The sequence below is a fragment of the Perna viridis genome, chromosome 5 (assembly GCF_037379345.1).
Source record: "Perna viridis isolate PV_CMFRI_1.1 ecotype Kerala chromosome 5, ASM3737934v1, whole genome shotgun sequence".
NCBI lineage: Eukaryota > Metazoa > Mollusca > Bivalvia > Mytilida > Mytilidae > Perna > Perna viridis.
Window position 1 is genome coordinate 35,995,212 of NC_142449.1, and position 16,676 is coordinate 36,011,887.

The window sequence follows — 16,676 nt, forward strand, 5'->3', positions numbered from 1 at the left end:
TACATGGAAAATCCGGTTGGCGTTTTTTAATTGGCCAAGTCTAAAATAATTTTGAAACACAATATTTTTTAAAAATTTGCATTATTGTTTCTTTTCAATGGAAAATTAAAAGCTGCACATAAAAATAAAATTTGTAAATTTCTATCAGTCATCTGAACTGCGTTCGAAAAAATAAACTAATCATTGACTCACATTCATTCGGAATTGCACTGTCGGATCTCTTGCAACGGCACATTCCTTTATTTCAAACCAATTATTTTGATTTAAAATAATCCTGTACCAACCATTTTGTATTTTACTTTTTTATTGATTTCTTTCATATGAAAATATATTTTTTTCACCCGTAGTCGTAGACTATACAAAGAAGTTTCAGAATGCACCTTTTAATCCGAGGAGTTCCGATATGCTTACATAAACAAATCATTGCAGATGACAAAATGAACGACACATACCCGTTTTCAGAAGACTCTTGCAGTATTTTGAAACAGTGTGCGCATGATTCAACCACAGCTGAAGAATGTTTTTGTTTGATTTTATCATTAGAGGGGTTTGAAAATACCCTGCACCATTTCAGCGCATTCATACACCCACTCAGAAATGTGAAACCAAAGTTACATAAGCAGCTGCTAGATGTATTTAAAGAATACTTTTCTCAGACTAACACACAATCCAATGAAGCTATAGGTTGTAGTGTAGAAAATGGCTACCTTACAAGTGACATAGATTTTGAACTTGATATTGAATTGGCTAAATCATTGTCATTAGGCATAACAGAATATCACCCACAACAGAAATTGCAAAGCAGTGGAAATGACAAGTTTATACACCAAAATGGTGTACAACCACTCAAGCATTTGAGAAATGAGCATAGCTTTAAGGAAGATACTCCTTTTAAACAAGCATGCATTCAGAATATCCCAGGACTTCCAATATCTGAACAGATGACAAAAAAGAAAAGAAGAAAAAAAGGTCAGGCATCTGTTCCTAGACCTTTGAATAGCAAGCCAGTAATCTATTGGTTCAGAAGAGACCTTAGACTCTATGATAACCCTGCTGTAATGGCTGCTTCAGCAACAAATGGTCCTGTGATATTTGTTTACATTTGGTCTTCTCGTGAAGAGGATCCCTTTAATGTTGTTGCTGCGGGAGGTGCTACAAAGCTGTGGCTTCATTGTGCTCTCAAAGATTTAAATAAGAGTTTAAATGACAGGTTTGGAAATAGAATTCTGTTCTACCATGCAAAGCATCAAAGCTCATTAGACATTTTGAAAACTGTTTGCAGACAGACTGGTGCTAATTCCTTGATGGTCAATGACATTTATGAACCTTTTCTTAAAGAGAGGGATGATAGAATATGTAAAACTCTGTCAAAATCTGGGATTCAATGTAACAGGTTTCACTCTTATTTGTTACATGAACCATCATCCATTAATACAGAGACATTAGGTATGAGAGGTGTTGGCTCAGTAACCCACTTCATGGAATGCTGTAGACAATCTGCAGCAGAACCAATAGGCCAACCAGTAGAGAGTCCTGCTTTATTACCCATGTGTTCTCATTTACCTGATTGTGATACTCTTGATGATTTAGAATTAGCCAAGATGCCAAGGAGAAAAGATGGATCAGTGGTAAGGTCATATGATCAATATAGTCTTCACAAGAAACCAGTACTCTGAAGCTTAAGACATGTAAAATGGAGGTTGGCCCATAGCAATTCGACTTGCAGGCCAGTAATGATAAGATTCTCCAAAATATGGTTTGGGCTGGTGGACCAGAAAGGTTTATACATGTATTATGAAGACTGTCATCATTTAACATCAGCTTTGATTACCTGATGATGGATAATACAATTTATATACATGTACATGTACATTTGTCTATTACAATGTTAAGCGAAAAATGATAATTTCACTGCTATATCTTTCTATGGAATTATATTTTGTTATCAACTGCATGTACACGTAGTTTTACAATCAACATTGTATAAAAATTGCAACAATCATTCAAGTGAATCCTGATTTAATTTATTTTGAACTGCATTTCACTGTAAATTGTTGCATTAACATCCCTAACTACAGATGTAAAAATCCACATTTTTATTAAAAACACATTAAAACATAAAGATGGTTTAGAACTACGTGTACAATATACATGTATGTTTCAATCATGATTGGTGTATATCTTTTGTAAATATGCATCATCTTTACATTGACAGATTGACTGGGCAGCACCTATTTTGAAGTCCTGGAATTTCAGTGAAGATGGAGCATGGGATGCTCTTGGTCATTTTCTTACAGAAGGTGAGTGTACATGTATTTACTATTATAAAGAAATTGTCTTTATAAAAGAAAATGTCAATGAGTCAATAACAGTTGTCAGTTTCACTGAAAGTTGTAAATGTATAAAAAAGGTTCGTAAAGTTTACTTGTCAATGACAAATTCAAACTGCATTTAACCTGATAAATCTAACTTTAAAGGTAATATTTACCAAGAGTTGAGCCGTTGATAGCCCAAATTTGACCTCAGTTATTACACATTATTAATTGTACATTACAATATTAAGCAGTGTAGGTACCGGTACATAGAAAATTGACTTTAGTGATTGTCTGTTAGTTTAATATGAGGTAAACTCCTAACCAAAGCTTCAAAATCTGATGAGAGTTTCAGACTATAACACATGTATGTTTTATAAAATTAGAAACTGAAATTGAAATCTGATGTAAAACAAACTTCACTGTACCAAATTACCAAATAACTCAAAGTAGGATACACACTTGACAGAATGAACTAATAATTTTCTAACCTTAAGCCATCAAAATTATATGAAATATCAACACAAACATGTGTAATAAGACATGTACAACTGTACAAATGTGTACATGAGTCCCAAAGCAAAACAGCATAAAACAGTTACTACTCATTTGTATGAAGCGTGTATTGATGTACATGTACACTATCGTCAACCAAAATTTTTAAATTTCCACTCTTCAAACTGGAGTCACTGATGTCTTCCGCTATCACTCCACCAAAGTAAAAATTACATATGTCAGATAAAATTGCTCCAGTTCATTACTATTCAGTATTTTTTCTGTCCATAACTGAGAAATGTTATTAAACTGCTAGAACTATTAAATATACCTTGGTATAAAGACAGGAGTAGTGAAATACAGACAATTTTAGTAATGGTGACTCCATTGTGGAGAATAGAGACACTGTGACTCCACTCATAATATATCCACTGTGGAGAATGGAGAAATTAAAATCTGTGTTGACAGTAGTGTACATATATATTGCATACAACTCCTTTTTTTATCTTTTTATTCAGTCTTTCAAATATGTCAAAATCAAAGAATCAAAGTAAATTGATAGAAAATTTAGTATTGCAAAACTTTTGAATTATATATGTAAGGGACTAACAAATTTTCAATTATATTGCAATTTGTTTAGGTCTGAGTTATTGCCCTTATTCTGTAAAACTAAACAAGTTTGAAGTTTTTGCACTTTGATATAACTTATTAACCATAATCGAAAGAGAGATACAAATGTACATGTACATGATAAGATAAACAGAAAAAAAGTAGGAATTATAAGGACCACAGCCAATATAATAGGATCATAAATGTACAATAATTTCCTGTAAGATATCATCAAGTCAAATTTATTTCTTTAGTTCAACGAATAAAATTCTTAAAAAAATCAGATTTTCTTTAAAATTAAAAAAAAAAATAAGCTAATACATTTTCAATGTCATGCAAACTCATGAAGCATTTACCTTTTATACATGTACATTTATGTGGGAGGTTCTAAATTTTTCATTGATTTCGTGAGTCTCCCACATAACGTGGAAGGTTTAACACTTAACAGGTATGTCTTTATATACTAGGTAATTTTAGATACATTTGTAGAATGCGCTACATAAAGATATTGTAATCAAAGTATTTTAAAACCTATTATTGCTGCATGCATACAGGTGGTATCTATGATTGATTGATTGATTGTTGGGGTTTAATGCCCGAGCAGCAATACAGTAGTATCTATGACAGGTTTTAATGTATTTGTTCATATTGATCCATTTAAATGTAACAAGTATGGATATGTTGAACATGTCAAAGAGGCAACAACCCGGTTGGGAATTGTGCAAAAAATGTGTCAGAGTTAAAGTTCTTTAGGATGATCACAACCCTCCCCTTTTAAATCTGGCTACTGTGGAAAAATATTGCACAATTGAACATTTAGTAATACATACGTACATACATGTACGTGTACAACCTGTATGTACATGTATGTAAGAGTCCTTGGTGAGATGCTGGGGTAACATAACAATACAAAAAATGTATGTCAATGTGTACATTTATGTTACATGAAAGCCATCAATCCGTTATTTCGATTTTAACATAACAAGAAATTTTAGCAATATTTCTTAACTTTAGGAGAAATGTGAAATGTACTTACTGTTCTTACAAAGGAAAGTTGTTTTGCATCAACATACATTGTAGTAATGCAGTAAGGCAATGAAAAAGTCAGTAAAAATATTTTTAGATTTATCTCCCTTTGCATTCAGGCAGTTAATTTTCAGTTATTATAAATACATGTTTACCATGTATATGTGGTAAAAGAATAATTTCAGGTTTTCTTAGTTCCCTACCTGTGACTTCTTTATGTTGTGTGGTGTCTATCATTCTGTCCATCTGTCAGCCCAGCATATCAGTTTTCTGTACTTCTGATGGTTTCGCTTGCAGATATTTGTTTTATCGTATCATGTCTTAAGCTGCTAAAGTAAATCATATTGAGAGGTTTAAACTACAATTAATAGTATACACATGAACATGTACCAAACTAAAACCAGTTTTTATTCTTGTATACATTTTTGAAGCAAATATGATTTATCCCCCCTTACATGTTAATTTCTCAACACACATCTGTAATTTTTCTGTTTTTATGTGCATATAAATCATTTCAAGGAAAAATGCAGACTAGTTTTTTCATTGGTGATTATTTATATAGCTTGGATTGGAATCCAGAAACATAAAAAATTTCTTAATTGTACATGTTCAGGTAAATGTACATTATAAAATGATAGATGGTGAACGTAAATATGCTAAAAGAAAAAAAGTGTTGCATTTATATGATAATACAGTGAAACCTGTCTAAACCAAACACCTTTTATACTAAATGTTGTGTTTGTTTAAAGCAGGTGTTTAGTTCACCCAGGTTCAAATCTTATTTAAACTGAAATGGACTTCATTAGATATCTGGTCAACACAGGTGTCCAGTTTCCTCAGGGTTTGGTTTAGACAGGTTCTACTGCATTGTAAAGAAGAATAATTTTTAAATGTTTTCAATATTTTTTTTTCTTATGCTGTCAATCCAGAAACATAAAAAATTTCTTAATTGTACATGTTCAGGTAAATGTACATTATAAAATGATAGATGGTGAACGTAAATATGCTAAAAGAAAAAAAGTGTTGCATTTATATGATAATACAGTGAAACCTGTCTAAACCAAACACCTTTTATACTAAATGTTGTGTTTGTTTAAAGCAGGTGTTTAGTTCACCCAGGTTCAAATCTTATTTAAACTGAAATGGACTTCATTAGATATCTGGTCAACACAGGTGTCCAGTTTCCTCAGGGTTTGGTTTAGACAGGTTCTACTGCATTGTAAAGAAGAATAATTTTTAAATGTTTTCAATATTTTTTTTCTTATGCTGTCAATTTTCTGATTATTTATATTGTTGTCTCCTCAACATTAAGCACACATCTTTATTATTCTTCTTTGAAGAAGTTGTAGACAGAATACCTATATGTACTAGTAAAAATTATTTACCTGTGTGTTTTACCTGTAATATGCATAAATATGCATCTTTCACTGGCATATTGGTGCACCTAAACCAATGGACTCTTGTAGTTTATGTTGGACTGAAATAAATTGTGTGTTACTAGTTCAGACCTTATCTCTGTTTGTGATGCCGACCCTACATGTACATGTACATATATTTTACTGAAGTTTCAAAATTAATATGATTTATTATCTATTATCTGCCATGTCTCATTAACAATCTCTATTATATTCAAATTAATTCAACTCTTATGAACTAATGGGTATATTTTAACCCAAAAAAAATTTAAAAAGAGGAAAGAAAAAATAAAGACTGATGTTTAGAAGAACCTCTTGAAATTGTTCACTTTTGGATTCTAAAACTGGTAGTACTAATATTTTAGAATATACCGGTAACAAGATTTTTAAAAAAAGCTATGACATCTGCAATATAATGGCTTTAAAGAACCTTAATCTGACATTCACATAAACAATTTGAAATCTTGGTTGTCTATATCTGTATAATTATTGATTTGGAATAAAAGATGAGTCATTTATGAATGTATACCTTATACCATTCAAGGTAATATTTTGTAACCTTTTAAAGGCAAAATGCCTCCTCTTGCAGTTTCAATTACAAAGACTTATTAGGGCAGCTGCAACAATCAATTGAACTTATTTGTAAAGGGCCTTAAAGTTTACAATATTATCAACTTTCCAAATATTGGCACCTACATTTATGTTTTCAGAGGAGTTGGGTTATTAATTTTGGCCATTCATAAGCTTAGATAATCTCTGGAAGCCATCTTGTTTAACACATTGAACTCAAATAGATCATTAATAGAAGCTCTTCCATGTACATGTATCATTTGTAGCTACATTTAGTAAGAACCAATACAAGGAATATAAGTTTATTTGGTCAATTAAGGGCTCTCGAGAAGCAAGTGCAACACAGAAGTGATTCAAGGGGGAACCATATAGTTGAGAAAATGCAAAAAGTTAAGTTAGTTAACAGATGACAGACATCTCATTAATGATTCAAAGTGATGGCATGAGCTCATCAGGTGACCTAACAGTGCACCATAGGAACCACTCAGGTAACACCTTAGTAACTTTTGAAGATTTTTAATACAGAACATTGTTTTGGCCTAAATCCAATATTGATATACAAATATTCATGATTTTTTTTTTATAAACACCATGATTGAATTTAATCTAGATAAGATTTTTTTTTTAGCTTCATAGTGTTTCTGGTAATCATAAATCCAATTTATCAATTTATTTGTTGGCAGTGATATGAACTTTAACATTTTTTGTATTTATTAGGTCTATTTTGTCTTTTCGAATAGTTTCACATCATTTAATATGGGGCCTTGTACAGCTTGTTTTATGGTATGGGTTTTATCCTTCAGTGAAGACTGTTTGGTGATATGTAGTTAAATTGTTCGTATCTTGACTTGTTCATATCTTGACTTGGTTGAAAACTATTTCAATGATAATCATACCACATCTCCTATTTTTTTATTATTAGATGAGTAACGATTCATTAATGAATCTACATAATTGACCCTTGGTTAAAACAATGACTGTACCATATCCTCTATCCTGAATCATGATACTAAAATTTATTCTATCTCTAATCCAGTTTTCCTAATTACTTGTGCAGTAAAGATGAAAGTCACCATGTATATGCACAGAAGAACAGTTATACATAATTCTAATCGTCAAGATTGAGAGGATTTTTGGCCTCTCAGGTCTTGAGAATTAACATCTTCAAAAATCAGAAATGCAAAATTTCTTTGTATACCTTTTTGCCTCAAAATCACCAAATTCTACACCTGCCAAAATAGCCCACCATACCGTACTTGATACTTTACCTTTCCAATAGGATGAGGTAAGAAACATTAACAGGGACAGATACAGAATTTCAGATTAGAAGGATGAAAATTGAATTCAAGGCTGAGTGAAGTAAGGCAAGAAAAATTTTATGGGTAAAGTTGTGAAAATTCAAGATTTCATGCTAATAATGAGTTTGTCGATTTAAGGGGGTGTATGCCAGGTCTGTCCTCGACCTTCTATGAATCTGCACCGGACTAATGGCCATATTGTGCATTACAAAACAATTGATTAACTTGAGTCTCAAAGTAACACAATTTTATTCACTTATGAAAAATTGTTTCCAAGATGTAGCTTAATTTATGCATTTCTACCCTTTTAATTGAGTTATTTTTCGTTTACTAATTTGGCAACTGTTGCCATATATACTGAGTTTGCATTAATTAATAGCATATGATGAACTAGAAAACTGAATATCATTTAAGAAAACATCTAATTTATGTAAATTACCATAAATCTAATTACCATAAGTAAAATCTGGACAACTGAGTTGTAATTGAGCATTAGGAGGCAATGTTTTTTGTCTTCTATATTTTTTTTAATAAATCAAATCAAAAAGGAAGTGAATGTGATTGGAAAATTTGTACAGTGAAACCTGTGTAAACTGAACTCTGAATCAACTGAAAAATTGTCTAAACCAAACACAGAATAAACCAAAAACATGTCTTAACCAGACACTTATAGTCCCTTTATATCAGTTTTAATATATTTTGAATCTTGAAAAGCTAAATACCTGTCTGAACCAAGCAAAGTCTACAGTAGAAAAGTAGTTTGGTTTATACTGGTCTCACTGTAGGAATTTCTTATTTTCTTTGTTGACATTTTCAATATTTTATTTTAGTTATTGACAATTATTTTGTATTTGTACTATTGCTTTGATCATACCAGTTGTGCTCATTGAATCAAATTGTTTCAATTACAAGTCCCTCAATTGTTGTTTCTTTTTTCTGTTTGTTTGTTTGTTTGTTGGGGTTTAACGTCCAAGCAGCAATATCTTTTTTCTGTACTATGTACGATAATGACCAGTTCAATACTATCAGTACTTTTTCCCTGCATCAGTGACAAATCAGGGAGCCTCATCTAGGGGTTGGGTTGGAAATATTTGTTAATTCCTTGCAAAATTTGAGCGATATGCATATAATTGTCTGTAATTCCCTTTTTTCTACCCCCTTCCCTTTTCAAAATCACTGGATCTCTCCCAGTGCATCATTATTACAGTACTATGAAAGTTCTTTTGTACCAATTTTCATGGGTAGGCCAAACAATGAAATTTGTTTCCCAACAAAAAAGGAGATTTCCATTGATATGTATACTTGAAACCTCTGAACTATGAATTAAAGAATCCACAAACTCATGTTTCTTCCTTAATCAGCGAAAATTGGTATCGAATAAAAGTACTTTCACTGTAATTTAATATTTTCTTGAGTCTGAAAGTCAAGTTTTACACAAGGAAGGAAGGGACTCGAAGGAAATGCTTAAAATTCTGATAAAAGTGTCCTACAGCACACATAATAAGTTCACTTGGTTGTTGACCTCAGAAAATTTTGTTTCTGAAGAGATCACAATTGAAAAGAGAAATTAAAATAACACCAGTCTGCAAACTGAATAAAAACAAACCATTAGTTGATCAAACTTCTAATGGCCTGAATGCACTGTGCTAGAAAATTTATAAGATTTATGATTATAAGAAGGTAGACCTAGGGTAAGGGACACCACCTTTACAATCATTGGAATGTTTGTATTCAGCATTTGACATCAATGTCATGTAAGCATAAAAGTAATATGGATTAGTTTCATTCTGTTTCAAATGAAAACTTGATATGTTTTGGTGAAATTGAATATGATACAAGCATATCACTGATTTCAAGAGTTATGTCCCTTACCCTAGGTCTACCTCCTTAAACAATTCTTGTAACAGACATGTGTTTCTGAATTTTTAAAATATAGTTTAGCACTCCAGCTAAGAATCATGCAAATGTGATTCATTGGTGAAAAGCCAACCTATTTTTATTTTTTATATTTTGTTTGAATTGCCATAGTAAACAGAAATTTACATTCAGTTTGTCATATAACCCACACCCATAGGAGATAAAAATTATATAGAATGCACTGTAGAAGGGAAAAACTCCCTTAAATGACACTCAAATACAATGGAATCCATTTGATTTTCAATGTTGATTATCTTCTAAGAGCAGACAGATTGGAATGAATAATTACACATTTCATATAGACCCATTAAAAATCAATTACAAAAATACAAATATGTAGCCTTTTTTGTGTGTGTGTGGGGGGGGGAGGGGCGGTATCACATTTTTCAGATTTTGCATGATTCTTACAAGGACTACTACTTGAATATAACTAGAATGGAAATGGTGAATATGTCAAAGAAACAACATATCCCACCTAATGGAAAATGTCAGCTGAAGTATTCTAGCTTTGAAATAAAGCTGTGGGACCCATTTGGGAAAAGAAAACAAGAGTAGGATATTACCCTTTGAACACATGTACAATTAAATACTCTGGTTAGAATATAGATTATTTATTGTATTTTACTTCATTTAGGTATGTTATTTACCAGTGAATAAAAAATGAACTATGTACAAGGGTTTTAGGCAATACAAACCTGTTTTAGTGACCACAGTCCTGCATTCTGTACAACCTGTCATAAGAGACTATGATTAAAATACCCCTATGTGGTGCATTCTATGTAAAATTAATCTGTATATAAAAACCACCTGTTTGATGTATTTTGCTTTCCCTTTGAAGCCAAATCCAACATCAATGAGTTCTACCAGAATATGTCAAAGAAGCTACATCATGTAGCCCGATGTTAAATACAAAGAATGAAGACTCAGGGTTTTATGGATTTCAAATTTGTCATCTGAATATAGCTGAAATATTGCTGCTTGGATGTTAAACCCCAACAAACAAAACAAATTTCAAATTTCAGGAGATAGACCTAGGGTATGGGGCATAACTCTTACAATCATGGGAATGTTGGTATTCAGCATTTTACATCAGTCTCATGTAAGCATCAAAGTAACTTTGACTGATTTTATTCTGTTTCAAATGAAAGCTTGATAGGCTTTGGAGGAATTGAATATGATACAAACATATCACTGATTTCAAGAGTTTTGTCACACCCTAGGTCTACCTCCTTGAATGATGCTCAGAGTAGGTCAAGTCAAGTAAAAATTTTCTTCTTTTTCAGGTATAAGAAAGTATGAGAAGGAATCCTGCAGAGCAGATCATGTTAATACTTGTAGAATATCACCATACCTTCATTTTGGACAGATTAGCCCACGAGCTGTTCTGACTGAAGCCAAACATATGAAGTCACCGAAGTTCTTAAGGAAGCTTGCTTGGAGAGATCTGTCATACTGGCTACTAACTCTCTGGCCTGATTTACCAAGTCAACCAACGAGACCTCAATATAGAGTAGGTTTTAGTGTCTTTGGCCTGATTAACTATGTTAACCAACTAGACTTCGGTGTAGAGTAAGTTTCAATGTCTTCGCCCTGATTAACCAAGTCAACCAACTAGACTTTGTTGTTGAGTAAGTTTTAATGTCTTTGGCCTGATTAACCCAGTCAACCAACTAGACTTTGGTGTAGGGTTAGTTTTAATGTGTTTGCCCTGATTAACCAAGGCAACCAACTAGACTTTGTTGTTGAGTTAGTTTTAATGTCTTTGGCCTGATTAACCAAGTCAACCAACTAGACTTTGGTGTAGAGTAAGTCTTTTTGTCTTTGGCCTGATTAACCATGTCAACCAACTAGACTTCAGTGTAGAGTTAGTTTTAGTGTCTTTGCCCTAATATACCAAGTCAACCAATTTGACCTCAATATAAAGTAAGTTTTAATGTTACTCACTGGCCTCAATTATCTCAAAATTATGTTAGTGACCTATATTTTTTTTAATATAATATAAAGTTCATCATGTCCATCAATCAATTTTCCTGAAAATAGTTTTCGAAATTGTCAATAGATCTACATATACAATAGTTTGTTGCACTGTTAACTGACACATTATGTCCTTTAATGATTCATTTTGCAATTATATCCGTAATTTTTTTTTAAAGCATCAGCGATGGAGCAAGAACAAAGCTCATTTGAAAGCCTGGCAGACAGGTAACACAGGCTTTCCTTTAGTGGATGCTGCTATGAGACAACTTTGGTTGACAGGCTGGCTTAACAACTATATGAGGCACGTGGTAGCCTCCTTCCTCATCTCTTACCTCCATCTCCATTGGATAGAGGGATATAGGTGGTTCCAGGTAAGTCAGGCTATATAAGTCTTAAAATACGTAAGTCTTGATGAAAATAAATCTTTGGAAATGATTGTTACCAACTTTTTTTCACTAGAAATAAATTTTTGCCTTAATCTATGGTATTGAATTAAAATAAAAAAAAATAATATTGTTGAAATACATTGAAAACTGTCAAAACTAGACCTCTTTTGACTTTAGAATTGGTTTGGTTTAGAAACTGATTCAGTTTACCAAGGTCCAAAATACATTAAAATTGTTACAAAAGGAATTTTAAGTGTCTGGATTAGACAGGTCTTCAAATTATACAGGGTTCAATTTAGACATGTTTTACTGTAAAAAAGACTACATGTATTTCATATTCAGAAGCATTAATGCCAATCTTGTTTAGCAAAAATAAGTGGCTGGTAACTTGATCAATGATAAAAAAAAAAAAAAAAAAGATTTGCAAAAATGGATGGAGGTTAATACATGTATTTACAGTCATAAATGCACAGAATAAGACCATTCTAAATCATTCAAGGACAATACTTGATAGCTAGAACAAATTATACAAGTAAATGACATTTTCACAAATAAATAACACCACTAAAGTTTATTCACTTCATCAATCTAGTTAATTTAAGTACATGTAATGAGAATGATTTGTTTGGCCCTCAAATTAGCAGTCTATGTGTAGCTTCAACAATATGAATCATTTTATTACAGTGAGTGTTATAGTTAACTTCATGGGATAGAGTTCTTACCTTGGTTAGATGACATTCATCTGATTTCTTCTTTTGGTATGACGAGGAAATTTAAACTGTCTATAAAACCTGAGTGAAATACTTATGAAATAATAAAAAGTTTAAATTTCCTTGTTAATTGTCCAGTTAACTACCTAAAAAGGTTCATCAGGTAATGACCATTAATGGAGAGAAGACCAACTCCTATTTCCTGAAGTTAACCATGTTACTGGCTATAAGTAATTGAAAAAGGAGATTTAAATACATCAAATATTTAATTTTTGTTATTGATACAATAAAACAATAATGAGATTATTATTAATGATTTAAAGTCAATTTAGTAATGGGGCCTGTGTGGGTGTTGCACGGGAAGTGAACTACTGTAATCCATTTGTAAACACTGTAAAAGACTGTTACAGACTGTAATGTCCAGACATATTAAAAAATCTTGTCACTGCCTGTTCTTAAAAGGAAACACAAGATTTAAGAATAGCTGAAATCAAATATTATTTTTATATGATGTAGTCCACTAAATTATTTTGAAAAATTGGTAGGATATATTTTGATCAGATTTCCTTCCTTGTTTGTTCATCAAGCCATTTTGCTCCTATTGAGAAATACATTGAATATACATGTATTTAATATTGTTATTTTTTTTTCTATTATTAAAGCTAAGATTAAGATCTGTTTAGATGATTTTTGTATGATTTATTTAGGAGTTATTTCCCTTAGAAATGTGTGTATACTACTTTCTGTAATTATGCATAGTGAATGTTTTTATACCCTACCACACAAAGTGGCCAGGTATTATGTGATAGCCTCCAAATGTGCATACCCATCTGTACATCCCTCTATAGTTTCTAGATGGTAAGTTGAGAATAAAATTGTTGGAATCAATGATATTTCTTAAAATTTTCATATATTTTTGTACTATTAAATACAGGTAAAGTTAAAATATAGCAAAATCCTAATTGTTGTTTTCAAGTCAGGCCATTTTTAACATTATGCCAACCCTTTTTTCACCATTCATAGCAGGTTGTAACTTAATGTTCCATTAATGTGACTACTTTACCAGACTATAGTTTTCTGTCTGTGTCTGTATCAGATTTGATGTATGCAAGAAATCTACTAGTACATATTTTTTTCTTATTATATAAGTAAGGTCAAGGTCACTTTTTGATGAGTTTCACTTACACTATTAAGGAGTTACTGCCCTTAGAAACATGGGTATACTGAATTGGTTCATGTATTTATTATTTCCACATAGACAAGTCCTTTAACATAAATTTCATACTTGTGTTACATTTTATATTGAGCTGTTTATGTTGCACATGTAAATGTCCAAGTTAACTACTGATCTTTATGGTGTATATGTAAGTCTTAAAGGACTACCACAAAGCTATGAGATGACCATTTTATTACAGGACACTTTATTGGATGCTGATGTAGCTATCAATGCTATGATGTGGCAAAATGGTGGAATGAGTGGCCTTGACCAGTGGAACTTTGTGATGCACCCAGTAGATGCTGCCATGACCTGTGACCCTGAGGGGTCATATGTCAGACAATGGTGTCCTGAGATAGCTATGGTTCCTAATGAATTCATTCATCAACCATGGAAATGTCCTCCATCTATAATGAAGAGGTGTAAAGTAGAATTAGGTATAAAGATATGCTCAGAATATTTTGACATAAGGCCAAAATAAAAAAAAATCCTAGATTCTCATCCTCTCCTGATTTTTTTGTCACCCTCCTCAAAAAATTTTATTTTATATTTTTTCCAATTATGGTCAATTTCTTTAAAATTGAGAGCATTTTCCACGTAAATTGATAAAAAGAAATTTGCTTGCCCGCCCCTGATTTTGAAAAATGTTGGATGATAATCGAAGAATTTGTTTTTATAATGGCCTTATGTCCAACATATGCTTTAAGTATAAGAGACCTTAGAAATACATGCAATTATATGAGTCATAGCCATAAGAGTTTTTTTTATCATGACTTATTGACCTTTTAAGGTTAAATTTGAAGACTTTGAATTCAAATGGGTTCTACTTAGAAAGTGATAAATGATAAATTAACAGAGGTCCAAATTTACTTTCAAGAGTAAATTCCTGGATTTGTTTTTCATTTTTCAGATGGTCCACTTCAACAAAATCAAAAATACTCAAAAGTGTCAATGAATATACCTGCAGTTGAAGGCCCTGTACCAGGGTAAATGAAATTTGAAAGGTCCTAAGTCAGAAATTAAGGGTTCTGGAACTTTGACAACTGCAAATTGAAAATTGAAATTAGTTATCAATTTAACCAGAGCTTGTAATAATCATATTTGATTAAAGATAGGAAGACTGTCAAATTAATAGTCAAATATGAGTCTTTTTGTATCTCAAGGGGCTTCTCACTCTCTGAAGCCTCTTCTTCATATTAAGAGTGTACATCCTCCCTTTTTAAATATCTAGTAATGACTTTATTGAATTTCACCGATAAAATCATCAGAATTGTACAAAACTATTTCAGTTGTGCTACATTGATGTTTTCTGTTCATAGAAAAATCATGATAGTTTGAAAGTCTTTAGACCAGTGGAAGATCTAGAATGTTGGGCCTGCTACATTTTTCTATATAATCAACTAAACTATTGAGGAAAAGGGAGCACAGGGTCCCCATAGCCCCTTTTTAATCGTCATTTGTAAGCTGTGCTGATAAGACAAGACTCAATGGTATGGCTAATTCTATTGTACCATTATTTAAACCTGGAAAAAATAATTAGAGTATTTTTTGTTTATAGGTGTATTGAAAATGAAATGTTCTAAATAAAAAAAGCAGTCTTTCATTTAACAAGTCAATGTCTTTTTTTTTTCAATTTTAAGGAGTACACTATCCTCACAGAGTCATTACCAACTTAGAGGAGGCAAGAGAGCAATCTCTGAGAGATGTTGTCGAAATTCGTAAGAAATTTCCTAAATATGTTGATCCACACTCAGGTAATGATCTAGTTCCTGTCAACAATGGACACCTTTTGATACCTGTGATAACAAGGAGGGAGTTTAAATACAAGACAGCCCATCCTGAGGCAAAAGATAACCCCCATACTGCCGTTTTACGGGGGTATCGAAGTAGGAAAAGGGATGAGATAATAGCCTTCGAAAACCAGAGAGATTTTCTAGCTAGTACTATGAATGAATGTGTACAAAGACAGGAGAGAAACCAGAAGGCACTAAGGCAGACAAACTTCTAGTTTTTTTCAAAAAATGAAACCAATCTTTACACATAAGTGAAAATGCCAAGATTTTATTTCATGTGGTGGAAGGGGTGATGTTTATTACTTTGACAAAATGAAATTGACCTTTTATGTTCAATAAGGCTACAGTTCTTTCAACATTAACCTTTTCCAATCAGAGAAATAAATGTAGTTTACATGCTTTTGTTAAATTTGTGATATTTTTTTTTATTGTATATACATAGTTTCTATCTCTCATGATATACACAGTAGCATGTGTATTTGCTAGTATCAATTCTTTGTTAAAGGACTAAAAAGACAATGAAAAATCCAGGATTGTTAATACTGTAACTTGGCTAATTTAGAACAAAAACGAGGGTCTATAAATATGAAATCAGGTGAAAGGTTATGTTTTTAGATCTGTTAAGGAAATTTACATATCTTAGAACATTAAAAAAAAGTTGAGAATTCATGTTTGTTGACGTGAGTCCAAAGGGCACGTATGTCCTAAAGGAAGAAAATGATCAATCAGTTTAGGAAGTATTAAACATGAAACTGAACTGAAAACTGATTTTCTTAAGTTCATGTCATTTGTATAACCTTTTTTTAAAATACTTTGTTTCATCCAAAGTAGATTTTGAGTTTTCTACTGATATTCATTAAAAATAAATGATATATGATAGAGTTAGCAAGGGAACCAAGGCCATAACGGTAATCAGAAAATGAATGTTATCAGGGATAAAGACCAGACATGG

General features: G+C 32.0%; 1 protein-coding gene across 1 annotated transcript; it reads left to right on the top strand.

The window, feature by feature from the left end:
• Positions 1–381: 381 nt before the first annotated feature.
• LOC148617263 (uncharacterized) lies at positions 382–16,120 on the top strand. Its single transcript, XM_088584797.1, has 6 exons — positions 382–1,628; positions 2,216–2,300; positions 10,926–11,152; positions 11,796–11,990; positions 14,131–14,368; positions 15,572–16,120. Exons 1-6 carry the CDS (start codon positions 438–440, stop codon positions 15,937–15,939), a joined length of 2,304 nt encoding a protein of 767 aa, XP_088440923.1. The 5' UTR covers positions 382–437; the 3' UTR covers positions 15,940–16,120.
• The last annotated feature ends 556 nt before the right edge of the window (positions 16,121–16,676 follow it).